Source organism: Macaca fascicularis, chromosome 8 (assembly GCF_037993035.2).
Source record: "Macaca fascicularis isolate 582-1 chromosome 8, T2T-MFA8v1.1".
Taxonomy (NCBI): domain Eukaryota; kingdom Metazoa; phylum Chordata; class Mammalia; order Primates; family Cercopithecidae; genus Macaca; species Macaca fascicularis.
In genome coordinates, this window is record NC_088382.1 from 61,813,246 (window position 1) to 61,838,288 (window position 25,043).

Below are 25,043 nucleotides of genomic sequence, written 5' to 3' on the forward strand. Positions count from 1 at the left end.
TGATTTCATCCACCTTAATAATTACTACACTTAGTAGTTGCCTGGCATTCAACCAACTGTTTTAGAATTGTCTTTTAATTATCCCTCAAAAAAACCTTCAAGGTAGGTTTTATTATACTGATTTTACAAAGAAAAAAATGTAGAGCTGGGCTTAAATCCTTGGTGTAATTCCAAAGCTGCAGAACTTTGCTCATATCTGGGCTCCATTTTTTTCCATTTCAAAAGTGCATTATCTAATCTGAGCCCTGAATACTATTTCAGGGGCACCTCCAGCCATCTCTCCTCCCACACCCTTTGCTGAAGTTCCCTTAACCACAATACACTTCAAGCCTCCATGTTCTTGCATATGCATTCTAGTCTCTACCTAGAAAGTCCTCCTTGTTCACTAAGATGCCACTAATGAGTCCCCTCCTCTTAGAAATCTCTAAGTCCAACCCCAAAACACTTATGAGCCTTAGTCTTTTCAGGCTGTCATAACAAAGTACCATAGACTGGGTGGCTTAAACAACCCAAATTTATTTTCTCAAGTTAGAAATCCAAGATAAAAGTGCCAGCAGAATCACTTTCTGGTTCTTGGCTTGCAGATGGTCACCATCTTGCTGTGTTCTCACATGACCTCTTCTTTGTACACACAAAAAAGCATGAGGGAGCGCTTGGTGTCACTTTTTAAAATGATGCGATTGGATCAGGGCCTCACCGTTATGATCTTCATTACTTCCTTGGAAACCCCTTATTCAAGTACAGCTACACTGGGCATGGGGTATGGGGCGGTCAGGGTTTCAACATATGACTTTTGTGGGGAAATAAACATTCAATCCATAACTGTACCTTTTTCAAAAGCTCTCAAACACCCTGAGCCTATGTGTATCTCTGTATCCTCTCTCCACAAAGTGACTATCCTGTTTCCCAACCACTGGACTGTGGCCTCTTCAAAGTAAGGGTCTACATGTTAGTCACTTGTTTACTTCTGACACTTAGCTGAATGCCTTATAACAAAGATAGTATTCAAGACTGCTACTAATGAATAACTGAGTGCAAGTTTCTCAGTTATTTAAGATCATGAAAAGAAGACATATATCTATGTACTTGACAAATTACACCCTCCACTGGACATTAACATAGCCTGTTTGGGGTATTATATTTCATTGGAGAGAAAACACAAGTCTTTAAAAGCTTACAGTTTAATTGTGAATATCATACTTTAAAAAAAAAAAAAAGAAAAAACGGCCGAACGTGGTGGCTCACGCCTGTAATCCCAACACTTTGGGAGGCCAAGGCAGGCGGATCACGAGGTCAGAAGATAGAGACCATACTGGCTAACATGGTGAAACCCCGGCTTTACTAAAAATACAAAAAAAAAAAAAAATTAACCGCGCGTGGTGGCCTGTGCCTGTAGTCCTAGCTACTCGGGAAGTTGAAGTGGGAGAATGGTGTGAACCCAAGAGGCAGAGCTTGCAGTGAGCTGAGATCGCGCCACTAGACTCCAGTCTGGGCGACAGAGCGAGACTCTGTCTTGGGGGTAGGAGGGAAAAAACAGACAAAAAAGGTAAGGTAAATGCTTCAGAGTTCAAAATAAGAGAAAATGAACAGGGAATATAATAGCTAGATGGAATAAAACCTATGAAACCAAAAGTATTATCATCAGATTATAAAGTATTTAAACTTGTAATTTTCCATGGCCTGAATTAAGTAGCAAAGACTGTAGTACAGATGCCATAGTTCCCATTAAAGGTGAAAGAGTTGATACTTCAGTGTCCTAAAGCTAGCAAGTGGGGAGACTGTTATTAAGAGTAAAATATATATATATATATGTATATATACACAGACAGATACTAAGAGAGGGACACACACAAAAACACAGGGAGAGGAAAGAAATTCAACAGATTTTCCTCTGAATTATTAATGCAATATTAAGCCACAGTAAATCTCACAAAAGAGCAAATATTTTAAACAGTTTTATAAATATTAAGTATAAGGAGGTACACAAAGGTTGGCAAATGCCCAAGATATTTTTAAAATGTGTTCAGAAAGTCAAATTGAAAACAACCTAGGTATGTGTATTTTCTAAATCATTCCCTTGATGTACAGACCTAGCTAGCATAAGGTAACAAGGGCTTTTTTTTAGGCCTCTGAATTCCCTGCAGTTGAATTACTGTGACAAAAGCAATAAAAAGAGGCCAAGTAAAAATCAGTCATATTATATTGCTGAAATTTAAAAACCTCATTCCAGAACTTTAAAACCAGTTGTGTTCACAAAAACAAAGACACAGTTCATAAATATTCTTGTGCAAATAAACCCAAACAAAATAGGCACTTTGATATTTGTGAAAAGCAGGTCAAGAGAAATAAATAAAATCATAAAATTATCTAGTTTGCTCTGTCATTCATCAGACAAAACTACTCGTTCAAGGGCATACTGACAGATTTGTGGCTCCAGGATCTTGAGTTTCTTTTCAATAGATCCTAAAATAAAAGCTATAAAATATGACATTTTCTGAGATAAAATGCCTTCTTTGGGTCTGTTGCTATCTGCTGAACATTACCTATCAGTTGGGATTGAGACAGTGTTAAAGCCTGATATTGTTAAAATAAACCAGGTGTACCTCTTAAAAATACAGACAGAGCCACTGATCTAAGTCAGTGCAGTAAAAACAAGCAGTGCCTAAATATTTGGTTCAGGACTACAGTTTCATTTTTATATTTCAGTATGAGAGAATACAGGAGGCAAGCAGGAAATAGCCACAATCAGCTGAACTGGGAACAACCAAACACAAAAGCAGGAATTGGCCTCTAAGTCAAAAGGAGTGTACCATCATTTTATCTAGAAGAAAAGTTTCTGAATGACAAAAGGAAATAAAATAACAAGTATGTTCTTCAAGAAAACCCTAGTGTAGTAATATGCTGCCCTGATCCCACCAGGGATTAGGCACAAATAAATATTCTTTTTAACACCCACTGCCTCAATCCCAACTGATAGGTAATGTTCAGCAGACAGCATTGGAGAAAACACTGCAAGGGGAAAGGACTTTGCTTCCCAGCCTGGTGCATTGCTTGGCAGGCTTTCCCAGCACCAGGATGCTGCAGTGCATGACAATAGACAGCTTTCCCCAGCACTCTCTTTTGGACAGTTTGTAGAACACAGCCTCTAGCAAAATGCCTCTATGAACATCTTTCTATGGTATCCTAGAGGACAGATTTCTGGCAAATTCCATCAACTTCTCTGCCATCCAATAACCTATGGATATACCCTCTCCAACAAGACCTGATCTCAGCCTGGGATAGTCCTCTTCTTTGGGTGCTCAATTGTAGTTCTAGAAGTAGTGACTGTTTCTTACATCTATTTCTATATTCTGTAGCACTTTCTGTACTTCCTACTAGCTCTGTTACAGTAAATAATCCTTTACACTAAACATTCTCTGCTCAAATTACTGCATGATTTCCTGACTGGACCCAGATTTATATAATCCGAAGACCAGAAAGACTACACACAAGCCACTGAAATAAAGACAGAAGTTGAGCAATAAAATTAACTAAAATACAACAGATACTGATACTTGGCCAGACAAAGCATCCACAACCTCCTCAATTTAACTTAAATTACTCTATCACACAAACAGCCTCTCATCCTTTTCATTTTAACTTCTAAGTATTTGGGTGCGGGGAGGGTATCTGCTTCTTGGCAAAATTTTGAACACTTCTTACCACATTTTCTGCGTTAAGAGAGCTGTCATGCTGATCAGAGAGGGGAAGTTAGATGCCAGCAGTGACTAAGAGTACTGAGAGTGGCAGTTATCAATTCTACCACCTTCAAGTTCCTACCTAGGACAATACATCATACAAACTTTTAGACAGGAGGATGCCTTAGTGGCTTCATCTACAGGAGTTGGCTTGAAAAGAGCTTGTTAACTGAAGCACATGTTTTTTCTGGTGCCCTTGCTTCTCTCCTATAAACTTACATGATTATTAACACACATGGGAAATGACAAAATAAAACCACTGAAAAACTCCTTAAATTTCACGTAGGCAGGGGTAGGCAGGCTAAAAATACAAATTCACAAAGGAGCTATTTGCAGAAAAACAATTTTACAATAAAGCAACAGTAAATGACACTAAATAAATCACATACTTTGTCACTGTATTAAAATGCAATACACTCACCACCACAGAAGAGTGGTAACTGTCAGAAAGACAGCCTTATGACTCTACAGGGGCATACGTTGTTTGTGCTGGGTCAGAAGGTTATACGTGTTCTGGAAAAACAAAAACACTTTCAATGATAGCAATTTTTTGTAATTTGTGTTATCCAATGACATTACTATAAATTCTCCTTTAACAACTCGAGAGCATAGAGTGGAAATGCATTTTTGTGTACTTACAGTGAATGCACAGGGATATTCTTTCCTACTAAGAATAAAGACTATGTATAATTTTTTAAAGCACAAGGCTCTTTCCTCCAAACTGGTAAGAATCTTTGCAGCAAATTCACAAAGACCTCAACTTCTGTCTGCTTTTCTGCAATTTAAATAGCTGTTAATTTTGTCCCTTCCTCCAACATATTGCCGAAGAGACTTCAAGACAGGTATTTTTCCTTTCTCCTGTTGGACTTACTCAAAATCATCATCCTCTTTAGCAGAAATTTTCCAGTGCATTCAATAAGTTTCTAGATTAATTTCACTGGGGAGGGAAGTTCTATCATTTCAAATTTAGAATATATCTAAAACTATAGCCCCTCACCTTTCAGACCAGGTACTCTTCAATTACTCCCATTCCCCTTAGTGAAAAGCCCTTTTGTGAATATCCCTATCCATTTTTGCTAGATTACTGCAATGAACTTCAAGATGATCATACCTGTAGTTGTGCCAGTTTCAATGGCATCCTATATGCCATTTTGATTCATCTGCCCAGTATATAACTTTTATCAATAAAGAGGCTCCAAAAATCCAGAGGTACCCCCAAGATTCTACGAAAATGGGAAGAAATCTCACTTGGCAGGACTCAATGCTGCCCCCATTTAAACACAGCTGCACTAGTTGTATCAGTTTTATAAATGTCATCTTAATATTTTGTTGGGGACAGGCTGTTTAGAAGTCATTTCCATAAGGATTCAAATGGCCACAGTGTATTTACCTGTATTAGTTTTCTATCACTGTCACAGCAAATTAGCATAAACTTTAATGGCTTAAAACCACACAAGTTTATTATGTGATAGTTCTGGAAGTCAGAAGTCTGACACACGGGTCTCATGATACAAGTCTCACCGGGCTAAGATCAAGGTGTTGGGGAGACTGTTCCTTTCTGAAGGTTCTTTGGGAGAAATCTGTTCCCTTGCATCAGTGTCTAGTGTCCATCTGCTTTTTTTCTCTCTCTCTCACGCCTCATGGCCCTCTCTTTCCTCCGTCTTCAAAGCAAGAATCATGGGGCTGATTCCTTTTCCGCTGTCTCTCTGGTTCTTTCACTCTGCCTCCCCCTTCCATTTTTAAGGACCCTTATGATTACACTGGGCTCATCGGGATAATCCAGGATAATCTTCCTATCTTAAACTGATTAGCAACTTTAATTCATCTGCAACCTTAATTCCCCTTTGCCATATAAGGTCACATATTCGCAGGTTCCAGGGATTAGAACATGGACCTCTTTGGGGGGCTACTATGCACCAACCACACTACCCAAACTTTGACTCCTACTCTTCAGGGTAATGCTGTTCCATAGGGAATCAGACACAATCCATCTTAAATATGTATACCGGCAGCCCAAATCCATCCCTTCTTCTCCCATTTCTCATCCAGCATACAGGTGAAGAAACAATATGGCAAAAGGATCAGCAGCAAGAAATATGCTTATTATTCCTTGACAGACGTGGAATTTATTTTCTCTTACAGGCAAATAATACAAGGTTATGTTCTTAAGATAGTCTCAAATCCTCTAACTGAAGCAATAACTATGTATAAACTAACAGTGCAAGAACATCCTGAAGACCCTGAAACTCAATTTTAAGTAGCAACTGGAAACACTGCAAAAAATGAAACTATCAATTGTCTGGTATGGTAATTATCAAGCCACACAATCATTTTCCTCTTGTTTAAAAAAAAAAAAAAAAAAAAAAAAGGGGGGTATGCTCAGTCCCAACATCTGAGAACAGTTTCACACAAAAAAGTTTTCATAATTTTTTTTTTTTTTTTTTTGAGATGGAGTCTTGTTCTGTCACCAGGCTGGAGTGCAGTGGCACGATCTCAGCTCACTGCAACCTCTGTCTCCTGGGTTCAAGTGATTCTCCTGCCTCAGTCTCTCAAGTAGCTGAATTACAGCTACCACACTCAGCGCCATCACACTCAGCTAATTTTCTTGTATCTTTAGTAGAGACAGGGTTTCACCATGTTGGCCAGGATGGTCTCGATCTCTTGACCTTGTGATCCGCCCGCCTTGGCCTCCCAAAGTGCTGGGACTACAGGCATAAGCCATCACGCCCGGCCAAGTTTTCATAATTTCTAGTATCTTACTCTATTAGAAGAAACTGTGCCTAAACATAAACTTCAAGTTTAAAACTGTTTACAGTTCATTCCTAATTCCTGACCTTACTTTTAGGATAGTAGAAAGCTACCATACAGATTCATTCTGAGTGCTTACATAAGTTCAGTTCAATAGAGTAAGACCCTGTATATGATGGTCCATACCTTTTCTTAGCTGTTGGCATCCAACAGGATATAGTAGTAGATTCAAAACTGTCACTTCAATGCAGGAGGATTCCAGGTTGGGCCTCAAGAGGGAGCATCCTTTTTTTTTTTTTTTTTTTTTGAGATAGAGTCTCGCTCTGTTGCCCAGGCTGGAGTGCAGTGGCCGGATCTTGGCTCACTGCAAGCTCCGCCTCCCGGGTTTACGCCATTCTCCTGCCTCAGCCTCCCGAGTAGCTGAGACTACAGGTGCCCGCCACCTCGCCTGGCTAGTTTTTTGTATTTTTTAGTAGAGACAGGGTTTCACCGGGTTAGCCAGGATGGTCTCGATCTCCTGACCTCGTGATCCGCCCGTCTCCGCCTCCCAAAGTGCTGGGATTACAGTCTTGAGCCACCGCGCCCGGCCTGGAGCATCCTTTTAAAAACAGATTCCCCTGCAGGTAAATGACTTTTGTGTATCACAAAAAAATGAATGTGAAGATACACTAGATAACAAAATATTAACACATTTAGGAGCAGGACCTGATTTTTTTAATGCTCCCACAGTAGAAGGCACTACAGGTTATGAAAAGAAATCAGCAGGCCCTGACCTTTATAAATAAGCTTTGGGGTAACAATGAGAAAGAGATCCAGAATCAAACATATTCATGAAAGTCTGAACTCACAGCCTTTATTTTACCATTGGCCATTAACCTTTCTATGACCTACCTTAGTTTTAAGAATCAAATGAAATAATGTACATATTTCATTTGATTCTTAAAAATTTAATAATTTTTATCTAGCACCGAGTAAAACAAATCAACGTTACTGGTAACTGAAAAATACTCCTTTAAGATCCAAAGATTAAAAACAAACTAATGAAAGTCTTTATATAGTGTATCAGTTCTATAGTCTTAGCGAATTACCCAGCATAACTCAACCACTTCTTAGTGGCTCAGGGTCATTATGAGGAATATTATGATAATGGTATGCCAGGAGCACCTCAGAGACCAACACACACAGTAAAAGCATTCCACCATCTGGAATTAGTTTGCTCTCTCACTGCAGTAATTTCTCGTTTCTTTTTTGTGTGACTAGATGATTCAAATCTGCTTTATTTTACACACAACTATGTTGGGTCTAATGTGACTCCACAGTCTGTCCCTGACTATATAGGACACATTCTCCTTGCTTTTCCTAGGCCTTCTGTTGTTATTGTTAACTCCTCACTCACTACCTACAATATTGGTAAGAGACCATGAGGTTGTAAGTCCAAGTTTGGCCTCTACTGAAAGTGGATATTGCTTCTAGGTTAGGTTCGTCACTTTCTGTCAAGTGTTAATTGATCTCATAATTTCTGAAAAGTAGCATATGACTCACAAAATAATATATAACTTTTATTACTGATTATTAGTGCAACTACCATTAATTAAGCACTTACAGCATAAAGCTTTGAGGTGTTTTAAGTATATTAACACATTTCAGTCTTCATAAAATTTTTTGTAACAGCATTACTTTTAGGGATGCGAAACGAAGGAAAGGGATTAAATAACTTCCTTAACCTTTTACAGCTAGGAGGAGGCAAAACTGGGGTTTAGTTCTAGATCTATCTCACATTAAACCCTATTTCTTTCAACAATGTTGATTGCTGAGTCTGATACCACCATTTTATAGAAAATAAAGCAGATTGAGGAAATCGAAGTCACTTTGAATTTTAGCTCATGCATCTATAAAATAGGAATAATAGTACTTTCCTACCTCTTTGACAAGACGCAAAGTTACATGAAAATGTGAAAAGTATCAAATTTAACAGGGTCTCATGCTGACTACAAAATGCCAGGAAGCACCATTCCCACAGAAAGTGTCAGTTTTCCTGAAGCAGTACAGGGAATGCCATTTATATTATATTCTATGTGAATATACACGCATATATATATTAGTGTATACACATACACATACATGTATACACATACATATATTAGTGTGAAGTGAATTAATTTTATTAAGTGCTGCCTAGATACAATAAAACCAGTGATTACTCGACAGTGATAACTGAACAAGTCCTTAACAACAACAACAACAAAAAAAGCTTATATAAAGCCTTTTTGTCATAAATAATGAGGTAATTAAACTACTTTAAGTCCAAGGGGATTACCTCCCTTTCCTTTAAAGCCAAATCAACTGCATGAATGGTTATAATTCACAGATATTTATATAGATCATTGTAGAAATGCCTAAATCTTTCCATTTCTAATTTCTCTGGTTCATAAAAAAATAAAGGTTCAAATTACTCTATTTACAGGGAAACGTCAAGCCCATTAAAATGGTTTAGATGCATTTAAAATAATTCTTTCACAATGGGATTTACAATGCATGTTAAATCAGTATAGAACACTGGTAGGCTTTTCCTTGAAACTAAAATTAGAGTGGCTGCCTTTGCATGTTCCAAAATTTGTTCTTATACAGTTGAGTATGAAGACTGACCAGAAAATTTTAAATCTGCTCTAGCCACCAAGAGCCTATAATGAAAACATGAAAACTTAGAATACCAAGACTTACAGGAGTAACAGAGATAAACCATCCTTCTAAAACAAAGACTGTTTTGCATTTGCTTTTTGAGCTATGCCATTTCTAAATAGTTCCTTCTATTCAAGGCCCAATATTTTAAATATGGACTACAAAGATATAATGATATGTAATCAGAACAAAACCTCTATACTACTTAAGCAATAGCAGTGACAGAGACGCACTGACTGATCCACCCACCAGCACACCTGTGGCTCCCATAACCAATACCTAAACACCCATGTGCTTGGCTGTACAAATGTAGACATCCCCTAACAATGTTAAGCCAAGGCCTTACCACAACCTTGGTTACTTAAAGCACCACTTCCTAGCACAGATGCAACCAGGTCAGAGAAAATGCAAGCACTCACATTTTCCATTCTTCTATCACCAAATGCATCTGCCTTATATGGCAGCAAGACATAAAGCTGGACATTTCTCGTGGTGTTTTCATTTAACACAGAGTTCCCTCAGAATTAAAAAACATACAAGCCCTAGATGATAACATCCCTGTTAACCTGTTTCTCCTTTTCTTTATCCGTATTTTCTAGTCTTTCCACAATAAATTTCTACTGCTGTTATACAGGGAAAAAAGCAAAATCAAATAAATGAGCTTTTACTTATTATGTTCACAATATCTAGGAAAGTATAATTGACCAAAGAGAGAATCACAGGAGCTCAGAAATGGGTCAGTGCAAATGAACCACTGTTAAAAATAAATCTAAACCATATGAACGTAGGCAGCATATACATACCACCCTAAAAATAAATGACATGAGGTCGGGCAAGGTGGCTCACTCCTCTAATCCACTTTGGGAGGACAAGGCAGGAGGATGGCTTGAGCCCACGAGTTTTGAGACAAGCCTGGGCAACACACTGAGACGCCTATCTCTACAAAAAATGAAAGGAAAAAAAACACATTAGCCAAGCATAGTGGCACATGCCTGTAATCCCAGCTACTGGGGAGGTTGAAGTGGGAGGATTGCTCGAGGTCAGGAGGTGGAGGTTGCAGTGAGCCGAGATCGCACTACTGCACTCCAGGTTGGGTGACACAGCAAGACCCTGTCTCAAAAAAAGCCAAAAACAAAAAAAAACAAAAAAAACTCAAATCCCAAATTTAGCATAGAATGTCTGGAAAATAAAGAGAATATATCATTATTCAATAAATTATATGCCACTATTTAAAAAAATACATATATATATATAGCTTGAGAAACCTTAAATGATCTGCAGAAATACCTGCTAAAACTAGCTACACAGGCTAAATAGGTAGTACCGTTTACACAATAACAGTGTGTATTTACAGCCCCCTTGGATCTAAAGGAATTTTCACTATATATTTACCTGGTATCCCACCAACACCTTCTTCTCTTGTTAAAGATTCTGACTTTTACATTCATTCCATTTACTTGTTATTCAATAGAATTCTGACTGACATTTTTAATATGCATGAATATACTGTTTCTGTTTATATGTAAGTCCGAAAGGATTCATACCAAACTGTCAAAAAACCATTACCCCAGCAAACCATGAGGAGCAGACACGGATGATGGGGGCCTGCTTGTTTAACTTCATTTAATTTAGTAATTTAAATCTTATTTCTGTATATACAATCATTTTTCAATAAAAAGATTAATGACCACATAAAATATTGCATGCCACAACATTTCCTTCTAGATGACACAAAGGGATCTAAATTCAACCCCTGAATAGGTTTCCTATGTTAAATATACCAGCATAGGCTATAGATGCAGACACCAAACTCCAGATACCAGGTATCCTTTCTAAACACTGAACGGCTAATACATGCAGGGCTGACCCTTGCCCAGAGTGGATCATTTGTCATGGCAGCTGCTACCCATCACCACTACCATCCCAACTCTTCCAACTCAACTGTTAATTATGGACTCTAGCAGATGTCTTCACATAACCCCATAGTTCTCTCCATTCACTTACACACTAATCATCAGGTCAGAAAAGGAACCAAAAAGCCCATTTCAGCTTTCAAACTTTATTTTCCCCTACAAGGAAAGACCACCTACTTTTTACTTTTCTTCCTTCAAAGTGTTGTCACAATGGTTGTAATAGTCGGAAACTAAATGCTCATTAGTAGGGAATATAATTAAATCAATTAAAATTGATATACAATCTACAGCTGTAACTACATATAATATACTCTGAGGCTGAAATTTTTTTTAAGAATGAAGTAGTTCTTTATCTCCTCACTGTCATGTGAAAATCCAAGTGAAAAAACAGCAGTGTCTCTCATCTTTATGTAAGTGGAAAGAAAAAGAAATTTATTCATATTTCTTTGTACATACAAATAAAATAATAGTTTCTATTATATCATTCTAGAGATAAATGACTACTTTCCAGGGGGAAAATGGGAGGCTGTTGAAGACACATTTTCAGTTTATATATTTTTTGTATCACTTAAAATTTGAAACATGACCATTTTTAAAGTCAGTGAATTATTTTAAACTCGCTTACACCTTGTATCTTCAAAGAAATATTTATGATTAATATTTTATAAAGCTAAAGGCAGGTAGACTACAAACGGATTAGTCTGAGAATCAGTCTCATTCCTTTATGAGCACGCATTCTAACATTCCAAAAAGAAAACGTCTCCTCCCATCACCAAGATATCCTACGCTCACAATTCCTAACAGAATTATACTTTTACTTTCTAAAGCAAGAATCATCACTTATTAGTTAGCTAAACTGTAAACAACACAGGGCGCAATGGCAGACAGAAGAAAAAACTGTAACTTCTGCATGACAACCATTAATATCGATAGATTATTTTAAGAAAGTCTGAAATTTCATATGAACTCTTCAGCAATGTAAGAATTATGTATAACCTGTGTGAGGGCATTTCAGCTGATTGTACAACTGGAGCTTCCTGATATCACCAAAAGAAATAAAACAATACTAAAATATAGACAGAGTTGTACTCCATCTTTCACATCTATGTAAGCTTTAAGAAACTATAAGATCAGAGAGTTTATGAGAATATTGCACTCATTAGAAAACTTGTCTGACCCAACAGCATGGAAAATAATTCACATGGTAAATCATTATTTTTTTTTAATTTATATACAGTACCAAGAAAGGATATGTGCACACAGAAAAACAACACTGATCTGTCTTAAATAAACAACATAATTACCTTATAATCTGAAAACAAAGAATTCATGATAGCCCACAAGAAATTTAGTTCTGTTATGGACACACACAATTAAAAATTCTAACAAGCTAGTGCGTGTGTGTGTGAGAGAGAACGAGAGAGAGACACAGAGAGAAACTAAAATCAAATATACTGCTTAAATACCATTGAAAGGGGTAGTTTACCAGGGATCATTTTCATACTTATTTACCCATACTTCCTGAGCACAAGACACAAGGAACAGTAAGACATAGTTTGTGCTTCAAGTATCTTATATAATCCAATTACAACTGTTAGAGTACTCAAAACAAATTTAGAGTAAAAAGTATCATCATAGTTTAAACAGCTGTATGAATGTGCAGGAGATTTTACTACTACACTACACAGACTGGGAGGTGGGGGCTCTAGGGAAATATGGTGTACGCTGTATAAACTAGACTTTTACATGGAGGACTCCTAAAGGCAGAGATGGGAGAAAGAAAAAAATTCCAAGAAATGGAAATGCATGAGAAACAAAAAAAGTAAAGTAAAACTGAAGTTTACATTCTTTTTGGAACAGCTGCTGGAACATAAAGAATGTAACTTAAAGTTTAACTAAAACAAGAAATAAGTTTTGAAAGGGGCACTGAAGTCAAAAGGGAACACTGAGGAACTCGGGCTTTCTTCCAGAGTGGATCAGGAGCCACTCGGCAGAGGCGCAGTGGTCAAGAACACAGACTTGCAAGAAGACATGTTGGGATTCAAATTCCAGCTCTTCTACCTACTAACAACTCCTTCAAGATCATGAAGTTCCAATTTCTTCACCTGTAGAATGGGGATAATATAAATTATAATGACCACATGAGAACAAAGGATTCACCACATTGACTGACATAAAAACACCCAAGTGAATTTGTTTTGTTTGCTTGTCATCAGGCAGGGAACCTGATCAGGACTACATTTAGGACAATTAATAAGCAGTATTCACAATGAATGGCAAACCAAGAGATTAATGTCTCTTGTTGTGTATATGACTACTGGAGAATTGAAAAAAGATAAGCGAAATCAGGAACCACAATGCCGTAAGATGACCAAAAAAAAAAATTCTAAGAAAAGGAGAGAGAGAAGAAACAAGGATGACCTTTTGATTTTGAGTCCAGATGACTAAGAAAATGCTAAGGTCATTAATACAAACAAGGAAGAAGAATCAGGCTTGCAAAAGAAGTTTAATTCTGAATCTACTGATTCAAGATTACAAAATTACAGCTACTAAGTTGATCAGGGAGAACAACGTTGGTAAATCTGAAGCTTAGGAATTAAAATAAGGCCGATGATACAGAATTGGAAGCCTCAGCAAAGAGGGTGTGGGGAATGAGCAGTTGAAACCATGGATCTGTGTGGGATTGCCAAAGCAGAGAACGAATTCCAAAAAGGAAAAGAACTAAACCTAAGGTAACACCTAAAGGCAACACCTATCTGAAATTCAGGAAGTGAGAGAGAAAAATGAACAAAGGCCCCAAGAAGGGTGAGTTGGAGGTGCCAGTTTGTGAAAGTCACCAAGACAGACCTTCACAGCATTTCACATTCTGCAGCTCTTTCAATGCTCATTATAACTTTAGATTATAAACTGAACTGACTTTACCAATTGGTAATACGATTATCATAAAAGGTTTTTAAGAGTCTGCAAGTTACGGAAGAGTGCTCGGTAGAAAACACAGAAGAGTGTTTTATGCAAATTAGTGTTTAAGCCCCAAGAATATTTTAAGCTCTAGAAATCATACATGATGCATGTCTTGTATTAAGACATAAAGTTGATTTATTTCTGGCTACCCGCGCATGTATGTTTCAAAAAGGATTTTCAGGTTAAATTGGAAAATACGCTATTTCTTCCCATCAGCAATATCTCTCATTAATTTTTGCGAATATACATACACATAGTGTTCGATTCCCAACCCTTCCCCACTTCAACAGCTGAAAAACCTTACCATATTCTAAAAGCATCTTTAGGGGGCTGAAATATTTCTGTGTTACCTAACTATAGAACCCACTCACATCCAACATCCAATGTTAAGTTACCAAGAGATAATCAATGGCAGCTACGCCACTTAGGTATGAATCCAATTACCATCCTTAACAATTGCCAGTAAAATGTCAAAGCTTTTCCTATATTTTGGTTTCTTCTCAAATACAGATTACAACTGACCATGCTTTATTAATTTTAGTATTTGTCCCATTTATTTATTTATTTATTTATTTATTTTTGAGACAGAATCTCACTCTTTTGCCCAAGCTGGAGTGAAGTGGAGCGATCTTGGCTCACTGCAACTCCGACTCCCAGGTTCAAGCAACTCTCCTGCCTCAGCCTCCCGAGTAGCTGGGATTACAGGTGCCCACCACCACACTCGGCTAATTTTTGTATTTTTAGTAGAGACGGGTTTCACCATGTTGGCCAGGTTGGACTCGAACTCCTGACCTCAGATGATCCACCTGCCTCGGCCTCCCAAAGTGCTAGGATTACAAGCGTGAGCCACCACGCCCGGCCACCACATTTCTTCCAACTATGTAGTTGCCACATCTAATGGAAAATGAAAAAAGATTAATAAACCACAATATTATGCCTGTCATTATGCATTTTAAGGGACTACCAAATATTTTTAAATACCAAGAATGATATAAGTAACTTTTAATCTTTTTAGAATTTTTTAGGGCCCTCTTGGTATTCTTTCTAGCACATTAGTTTACAAGTTCAACTACATTCATAAAAATGTTTACTGATGTGAGATTATCCTTCTGAGTTTGTAAGGAATATGCAGCTGAGAGCTACAATTTACAATAATATCCCAATTTACCATGGCACCCAGCAGTGTCTAAAGTAACACAAATCCCCATCTTCTTGGTTAACAGCATAAGATCAAGGAGTTTAAAATTTTAGTAATATGCCACCAGAAACCTCATCTAAAAAAATACCATTATCGTTTCACACTATATTCTCTAGACTATTTTAAATGCATGTGATTATATTCATGTAGTTATTTTGTAAGGAACATTTCAAAGACAGCTGAAAAAAACCGTAAGGGCAACAATTTTATAAGGCAGTTTTCATTCACAGGAGGTAAAACAAGAGCAGAAAACACAGGTTCTTGGATTAAGTACTCCTGAATATAAACACGCACTATTACACACAAAAAAAAAGGGGCAGTGGGATCTTGAGCAGTTTTCTCTCTCAAAGCTTCTGTTTATTACTCTATAGAATGAGAAGTTATGTTGTTGTTATGAGAAATATATGAGCATATTATGTTGTTACTCTATAGAATGCCAGTTATGTTGTTGTTATGAGAAATATATGAGCATATTATCACCAAAAATAACTAAAATGTCACGGATATACTTTATTCCTTTCAAGCAGTTTCTAAATAATAAAATACACAATTTGGCTTAAAATTTCAGGCTATGCATGTTTAGAACCTGACGTTGTTCGTGATTATCTTCCTCAGTTGTTCTTTCCCTGGAAGCTAGCACCAAGATGAACACACAGTACATTTTTAATAAATATAGGCTAGTGATTAAATTAACAAAGCCTCCAGCTCTTCTGCACACAGAAATACAGCATACAATGGGGATTACCTATATTTCTGTCTTACTAGTAGGCAGTGCAGTATCACCCTTCCACTTCCAGTTTACTCCCTATGGCTTACTTACCAAAATATTTAATCCCCGTTGCTTTTTTTTTGTCTCAGGCTAGGGCCACTAGCTTTCTACCTTTCCTACCTTACCTTTCCTTCATATATTAGCTACTTCATGTTAAAGTAATTACAAGTGTTCAACTGACCATGTGGAATTAAAATTTACTTCGAAAATATGAACTCAAAAAAAAAAGTAAACTAATTCAGCAACCTTATGTTTTATGGAGTCATCCAGCCTCATGTAAACTACCATTAAGCAGTATGTAAACATTATTACTCAATCTGCTTAATACGAAAGTAATCTCGTCGGGCCTCCGACATTCTGAAAGTTTTGCCACACTGTTTCAAAATATTGGCTTGTAGACCTTTTCAAAGCTACTGATTACTGAAAACTTGGCAACCATGTTTAACAATAAAGAAAAGCCTTCCCCGAGCCTACGTAGATTGGATTCTCTAATACATAGTAATAATGTTTTCAAAAAGAATGAGGCGAGTAATAAAATGGAGGAATATCCATGATGCATTGTTGGCTAATAAAACGTTGTACTGTACTATGTATGATCCCAATCTTGTTTCTAAAGCACACTCATTAAATGCACAGAAAAAAAAAATTCTGAATAACTACCCACCACACTTGGCGAGTGGCTAACCTAGGTAGTAAGAAGGGGAAATATGGGGGAAAGGGCTCGAGAGAGGGCAGGTTTCTTCATTGTTTGGCTGCTTCATTTTTTCTCAAAGAGCACGCAGTACTTTTGTAATTAAAAAATGATAAATGGAGGAAAAACACTGCTAAACGCATACTTTTTCCTCCCTAGCACATTCTTCTGATTTGTAATGTTAAAAATATAGCTCTAGTTTCTCGATTCTAAAAAGAGCACACACGAAAACAAAATTAGAGAAGTTCCAAAAAATCTTGGATTTGCAAAATTACTCCCTCGGGTTCTCCCCGTGGGTCCTCTCCATGCCGGTGTCTGAAATCCCCCAAGCAAAACGCGGGCACAGCACTTCTCCTGAACGGTAGTAGACGCTCACAAACACAAAAAGAGCCCTGGGCGCCTGCTATAACCTCTCAGTCCCCTCCCAGCACCCGAGGCTTCCCCGAGCCTACGTAGATTGGATTCTCTTCCTCCAAAACCAAAACAACAGAAGTCACTGGGCGGATCCAAAACGGCCCTAAGGGGCCCGCGTGCATCTCACGACGCCAGCCTGGGGACTCTGGTCCCCAAGCCCAGGTCAGAGCCGAAGGACGGGCCTGACGACGCGGCGCCCCGGCCTCCCTCGGGCCCCCGACCTCCCCGGCCCCAGGGACCCCGGCTCCAGACCTCCAGGCTTCGCTGGGCCCCTTTCGACTCTCCGACCTCCCGAGTCCTCTGCCCCGGGTCCGTCCCTCCCTCAACCTGCCCCGCAGCCCCTCCGTTTCCCGGCCCCCGACCTGCCTGTCCTTAGGTCCCACTGCCCCCGACTCTCGGCTGCCGTCCCCGTGGCTCGCTAGCCTCCGAGCGTATCCCAGTCGCCCGCCCGGCCACAGCACGCGGGACGCGCACACCCCACGACCCCGAGCCCCCGCTGGCGGCAGCGTTACCTGTGGCGCGGGCAACGGCGCGCAGGCCAGACGCTAGGACTCGGCGGGGTCCGCAGCAGCCAGACGCCGCCACCACCACAATAACAACACGGACACCACCGCCGAGTGGAGAGGCGGGGCCCGGACCCGCGACTGGAGCAGCCAGAGAGTCCCGGCCTCCGGAGCCGCCGGAGACAGAGCATGCGCAGAGAGTCACGGGCACGGGGGCAGCTCCCCGCGGACGCCAAAGTCAACAAGGCCGGGAGACGCCCCCATCTGGCCCCGCCCCCTCAGGGCTCGCTCCACCCCCCAAGCCCAAACAACGCGAGGCCTTGGCGGGCCAGAAGACGACGGCTGTAGGGGAGATCCCGCGAGAGCGTGGCCTCCACCTTTCCTCTCCACCCTCATTTCCACGTTCGCGTATCAGCGCGGGGTTTCTGGCTTTCGGTGGTCTCAGAGCTACGTAGTGTCGGGGAGTAGACACAGGGTGTCCTTTGTGTTGAAGGACAGTGTCTTAAGGTGTGGGAGCGTTTTTGAGGTGTATTCCTGGGTTTGGAGGCGAACCCCCCAATGGTTACCGCCACAGAGACTTTGCGGAGGGCGCTCACTGGCTTAGGCGAAGAGCGAAGGCTCAAGACTGTGCTGTTTTTTAGTGGCCCCTTGGCGTCCAGAAGTTCCCCCGAGCGCCCACCGTATGCACTCCCGCCGCCTGTGCCCCGCCCTACCTGTCAGGCGACCGCGGGCCTCAGCTCGGGGACGCCCGGAGTGGCCGCCTTCTCGCGTCTTGCTGACCCGGGGCTGGGGCGTGTGCTTCTCCTGCAGCTGACGGAAGATGCTGGGCCACGCAAGTTTCCCTGGGCTTGGTTAACCACCCCAAAACCCATTTCCAGAAGGAAAGGGTGTTGAGGAGAAGGGATAGAAAGTCGAGAAGAGGGCCGGACGGAGTGTCTCACGCCTGTAATCCCAGCACTTTGGGAGGCTGGGAGGGGGGTGGCGGATCACCTGAGGTCAAGAGTTCAAGACCAGCCTGGCCTAGGCCTACATGGTGAAACCCTGTCTCTACTGAAAATACAAAAATTAGCCGGGTTTGGTGGCACGCACCTGTAGTCCCAGCAGCTCGAGAGGCTGAGGCAGGAGAACCTCTTGAACCTGGGAGTGGGAGGTTGCAGTGCTGAGGTGGCACCATTGCACTCCAGCCTGGGCAACAAGAGCGAAACTCCATCTCAAGAAAAAAAAAAGTCGAGAAGAGGAAAGGAGACATAGGGGCAGGCGAGCCGGGTAAACACTGCCACTAAGGATCCTAAGCAGTGAACATGCTGTTGGTACTTGTAAGACTCCTAGCAAACTGCATTTAATTTTTTTCAATTAGTTTTAGTGTACATAAAGGCATGTCTTTTCCAAATACTCTAATTTTTGAAGTGTTTTTCTTTCTTGTTCATTAATCTTTGTGCGTTTCTCTCCAGTCTCTAATAGTAGGTTGTGGCATGATTTGCTTCCATCATGTGAATTCTGTTGGGTTTTGATTTTCAAATAGGAGAGTGAATGTAAGCTGTCCTTACAGGTTACCTAAGGTAAGTTAGAATTAGAACGTCTTTACGCCAGAACTACTGCTTCCCACCATAACCAACCATCTGCAAAAGCGTTCAGAAAGAGCATGCTAGGAAGGTCAAAAGCTTCAAATCACGAAATAAGAACTTGAAAACAAGAGCAAAATTGTTGCTGAGGCAGTCTGCCATTTAACTCAAAAGCTTCACTTTATTTAAGTATGAGTGCATATTCAGTGGACATTGAGCTCCGAACTGTTCAAAATATCTGTCCATCTGCATTCTGAAGTAGAGCTGCGGGTCACACGTATTAGCTCCATCTTTGGATTTCTGCCTGGACCCAGGGCACTCCTAACCGTTATGGGATCATATAACAATCTTACAGGATGAGTTTTCTGCTAGTCCAAGCAGAAATTTTGGCACATGAAAACATCTTACCATAAACAAAAAAAGTACAAATGGTAATAAGGAAAATAGCTAAAATGATTAAACAACTCTTACAGCCTTTTCCCCTGTTTTCTCTGCATTTTTTCAAAACATATTTTCCTTTACTCTCTTCCTTCTGCTATGGGAATTTTTCAGGGTTCTAGACCTTTTTTCTTGTCTGCGGCTGTGAAGTTAAACACGGGTCATTTTTTAAATAAGACTACTAGTGAGTACCTTCTTAATAAACAAGACCAAGTGCTACTCTTGTGGGTGAGTAGTTGAACAGCAAGTAAAGCACTCTATCAACTCTGTAATTTTCCTGTGGTAGGCACACCCCATCTCCACCTTCACATCTTTTCTGATTATGCCTCCATACCTTACACACATAATTTACTTTTATTTTTTTTTAAAGAGACAGAGTCTTTTGCTCTGTTGCCCAGGCTGCAGTGCAGTGGTGTGATCTCTGCTCACTGCAACCTCTGCCTCCCGGGTTCAAGCAGTTCTCCTGCCTCAGCCTCCCAAGTAGCTAGGATCACAAGAGCGCACCGCCACGCCCTGCTAAGTTTTGTAGTTTTAGTAGAGATGGGGTTTTGCCATGTTGGCCAGGCTGGCCTCCAACTCCTGATCTCAAGTGATCCACCCGCCTCGGCCTCCCAAAGTGTTCGGATTACAGGCATGAGCCACCGCGCCCGGCTTCTTGTGTGTGTTCCTACTAAATTGTAGTCATGAAAGTTGAGCACATACCCAGTATGCTCACTATTTCTCTCCAGGGCCTGATACAGTGGCTGCTACAACATTGATACTCTGCATTTGTTGAATGAGTAATTTAAATTTTAAGTTATCATCTAGAATCATTTAGAGATTTATTTAGACTTTGATAAATTTAGATAGCCCACACACAATTTATTCCTAGAGTTCTTGATACGTTGTTGCAGTAAGTTTGGTCCTTACAACAGCAATAACACTGTAATAACTTAATTCTTCGTACCAGATTGCTTCACTTTTTTTATTAAGCAGAAAATACCCAAAGTAAAATTGAGCTATTTGGGACTCCTTTCAGAATACTATGTAGGCCGAAGCACTGTTGTATCAGAAGTGCTCTGTTACTTGAATTCATAAGATGTTCAACAAATAACTGCTTACTAAACTAAATGGTATTCAGCATACAGCTATTCTCACCATGCTAGGAGTTCACATTTTTCATATGTGTGGCAGTTAGCACTGGTGCATGTTTCCTTCAGCCTCAGAAATGGAGGTGTCTGCGTGTTGCCCAGATCTAGCTTGAAACCTGTAGTTGCTTCCTAACACCTAAGTTGTATAATGGGACTTGATTATGTTTTATAGAGCCAAGTCTGGTCCGTGAGGACCGAAAGGATTTCCTCATCATAACTCTAATTTGGCCTGCAATGTCTGGGGAAAACCCAAAACTAAAATCTGACTAAATATGGTACTGTTTTCTTCTGCAGTTTGATTTCCTTGTACCATTTTCAGTACAGTTAAATTCATCACCTCCCCCACCTCACCATCCCCCTCCCCCTGCAAAAAAAAAAAGAAAAAGAAAAGCGAAAACAGAAGTATTTTCTCTCTTAAAGAGAATTGTCTTTGGCCAGGCACAGTGGCTCACGACTGTAGTCCCAGTCCTTTAGGAAGGGAGAATCATTTGAGCTCAGAAGTCACAAGATTTCAAGATCAGCCTGAGGAACATAGTGAGACCTCATCTCTACAAAAAATTTAAAAATACGTGAGTGTGGTGATGCATTCCTGTAGTCCCAGCTATTCCAGAAGCTGAGGTGGGAGGATGACTTGAGCCCAGGAGTTAGTTACTAATTGGATGTAGTCTGCACAGGTAGATTTCATTTTCAGTATTAAAAAGGTCAGTAATTTCTGGAATATTCACTTGACAAATAATAGGATTAAATGTATCTTAAATTGCACATACAATCCCTCAAATACATAGATTCCAATGCTAGGATAACCTTCCAATCAAAGGAAATATAAATTATCAACAAAATGAATTTCTTTTAGAAAAATAAGCATTTATAATTTATTGTCTACAGTAAGCAAAAAGTGAATTTTAACTCACAAATTAAAATTACTCTTATATGGTGCTCGATCTATGTAGATAACTTTCCTTTATTAAAAATTCTGCTTAAAAAAAATCATGGAGTGGAGAAAAAGAAAAACTTCTGCTTGTAAACTAAGTGCACCAAAACTGTGGATAAACGTATTTTTAATGTATATGTAAAATTTAATATTTTTTAGAGAATCTGTTAAAGTTCAATAAACATTTTCTGACACTGTGATAGATACTGAGGATATTGAAATAATACATGATGTAGCTTCTGTCTTAATAAACTTACATTCAAATAATAGAAGGTGGAAAGTGACCCTTGACATAATAGTAAGAGTACAAATAAAATGCTGTTGCTCCATAGTAGTGTTTCATGGCAGAAATCAAATTTGAATCAAGCTTTGAAATTTGAATAGAATTTTTGAATTATGGAGACAAGATAACAATTATTTTAGGGACATGGAATATAAAAGAATAACACTTACATAGATCATTTGTTTTCAAAGAGCAGAGATTAATCTGCTTTAGCTAGAACATAGAATGCAAAAAAAGATAATAGGAGATAAGCCTAGAAAGGTAGACTGCAGCCAGACTTTGATGGTCATTAGGTTGGATGCAACAGGCAACAAGGAGCCAAAACTTAAATGTTCACTTTTATGTAAATGTAGCTGACTCAAGTACCTTATATTAGAACTAAAAATTATGCTGTATATAACTATTACTGTAGTTAGGTAAAACCATTTCAGAGTCTGCTGTGTTTATTTATGAGTGTGTGTGTACATATTATATGTATGTATGTGTTATTTTCTAAGTATGACATTTGAATTCTGAAATGAAGATGAAAAAGGCTTTGGTCAGTAAGCCTATCTTCCTTGGTCAGATACTGAACCACAGTAGTAAGTCCAGGCACTGAAATGATAATTCATATGTATGGATTCTTCTTTGCTCTAGGTTGATGAACACAGCAATTATGAAGAGTTGACTAGAACCAACTGATCTTTTTTTTTTTTAATTCCACTAAATAAAGTAGTTTGCTAAAAATAATAGTAAAAGTAGGAGCTGTGACAACAAATTCATTCTTAGGGCAGAACAGACTATTAAATGAAAAATCCTAGAACAAAAGCTAGCCTAGATAATGAACATGGGTTTTTTGTTGTTTTGGGGTTTTTTTGTTTGTTTGTTTTTGTTTTGTTTTGTTTTGTTTTAGCAAAAATATGTCAAAATGTTATTTAAATTCTGTGTTCTTTCAAGGAGATATTTACAGAAAGTGATCCACACCAAAGTCCCTGGAAAAGTGTTCAGTGTTACCCAACTTGAAGGTCATGGCTAAGTGATAAATGTAATCTAAAAAACACAGGTGGTTGGATCACACTGTTTCCACTGCCCCTGCTGCCAGGACTAGCTGTAAATCAGTGTGTAATATGAGCAGCATGTATTGCAGCTATCCTCCCTCCTTTCTTTTCTGTAACCTCAGTAAGCAGTGCCCTCAAGCTGCCTGCAGCTGTGTGGGTGCCCCCTCTATGGTATCATCCATGCCTTCTCCATCAGTGCTGTCCTTTGACCCCATCTTTCTTCTCCTTATCTGCAATGTGTCCTGCTGGACCCAGGACTCAGCTAGAACCATGTTAGAAAGACATGATTTTAAAAAAAGTTAATGACAAGATACTTAATACATGAAATCAGCTTTATTTCCTTCTGGGAATATTTTTATTTAAACAATTCTTTAAAAATCTACAATTTTTACAAAGGAATTAAATAATGATGTTCTATTATAGGGAATTTGAAGCCTCAGGAGTAAGCTAAGGCTAGATTGTTTTAGGCAGGAGGACTTTGTGTTCTTAGCTTCCCTCGGTTTCTAATTAAAAGGCTGAAAAATGAGATACATCTCTGACATAGTTTATACAGTGGGGCTCCCACGTCCATGGGTTCCACACCCTAGAATCAACCAACCATAGATGGAAAATATTCCCCCAAAAAATAGATAGTTGTATGTATACTAAACGTGTAGACTTTTTTTTTGGTCATTACTTCCTAAATAACACATGCTGAATTTCCTACCAGAGACAAAAGTTTCAGTCTTATTTTTTATATACTTATATCATTACTTCCTAAATAACACATGCTGAATTTCCTACCAGAGACAAAAGTTTCAGTCTTATTTTTTATATACTTATATCTTAGGCAAGACTTTAATAAACCAAGAAATGGTTAATTTTAACAAAACATATGTTAATATACCATTAATGCCAGTGCATGAATCAGCTTACGGTTTTTATTCCTAGCTACTGTTTTTTTGTTTTACTTTTTGGAGACAGAGTCTCACTCTGCTGCCCAGGCTGGAATGCAGCGATGTGATCATAGCTCACTGCTGTCTTGAACTCCTGCGTTTAAGCGGTCCTGGTGACTCTGCCTCCTAAGTAGCTGGAACTACATGCATGTGCCACATCATGGAGCTAATTTTTAAATTCTTAGTAGAGATAGAAGTCTCATAATATTGTCCAGGCTGGGCTCAAACTCCTTTCCTCAAGTGATCCTCCTGCCTCAGCCTCCCAAAGTGCTAGGATTACTAGTGTCAGCCACCGTGCCTGGCCCTAGCTACTGTTATAAGTTCAGGAATATCAAAGAAAAAAAGCACCAGACAGCCAGGCATGGTGTCTCACACCTGTAATCCCAGCACTTTGGGAGGCTGAGGCAGGCAGATCACGAGGTCAGGTGATTGAGACCATCCCGGCTAACACGGTGAAACCCCATCTCTACTAAAAATACAAAAAATTAGCTGGGCGTGGTGGCAGGAACCTGTAGTCCCAGCTACTCAGGAGACTTGAGAAAGGAGAATGATGTGAACCTGGGAGGCGGAGCTTGCAGTGAGCCAAGATTGCGCCACTGTACTCCAGCCTGGGCAACAGAGTGACGCTCCATCCCCCCTGCCAAAAAAAAAGAAAAAGAAAAAAAAAGGCTCCAGACAAGGTAAACAGGAAAGGAAGACTTTATATAACATTTACATTGTATTAGATATTATTAGAAACCTAGACGTTATTTGTCATATATGGGAGGATGTGCATAGGTTATATGCAAATACTACCCTATTTTATTTCAGGGATTTGAGCATCCAGATTTTGGTATCCAAGGGTGGGAAGTCCTGGAACCAACCCCTATGGATACTGAGGGGCAACTGTATTTTTTTTTTACACCGTTTTCTTTTCCCCTAATGTATTTTAGCAGATAGCCAATTGTATGATTCCTTGCCTTGGTGACGTAATGAAGTTTTTGGCAGGGCAGAAAGCAGACTTTTCTTGTACAGCAATGACCCCATATTCCTCCCCACACTGTAAATGGAAAAGAGGAATATGGATCCATTGAGCTGTAAAACAAGACAAAATCTGTTTACCAAACAGTATCAT

General features: G+C 39.4%; 1 protein-coding gene across 8 annotated transcripts in view; it reads right to left on the reverse strand.

Annotated features, from left to right (window-relative positions):
• PCMTD1 (protein-L-isoaspartate (D-aspartate) O-methyltransferase domain containing 1) overlaps positions 1-18,574 on the reverse strand; it is an 82,625-nt gene extending 64,051 nt beyond the window's left edge. For 4 of the 8 annotated variants that reach the window (XM_065519211.2, XM_065519207.2, XM_065519202.2 and 1 more), the window contains exon 1: positions 17,623-17,791. Coding sequence is in view for 1 of the 8 variants with exons in the window: in XM_065519206.1 (XP_065375278.1) it covers positions 17,623-17,804 (182 nt within the window). In the remaining 7 variants the exon portion in view is untranslated. Of the gene's footprint in view, positions 1-4,158; positions 4,251-17,622; positions 17,817-18,326 lie in introns of those variants that run through there. The other 4 variants (XM_065519203.2, XM_073998806.1, XM_065519205.1 and 1 more) reach the window with 3 other exon arrangements.
• Positions 18,575-25,043: the final 6,469 nt, after the last annotated feature.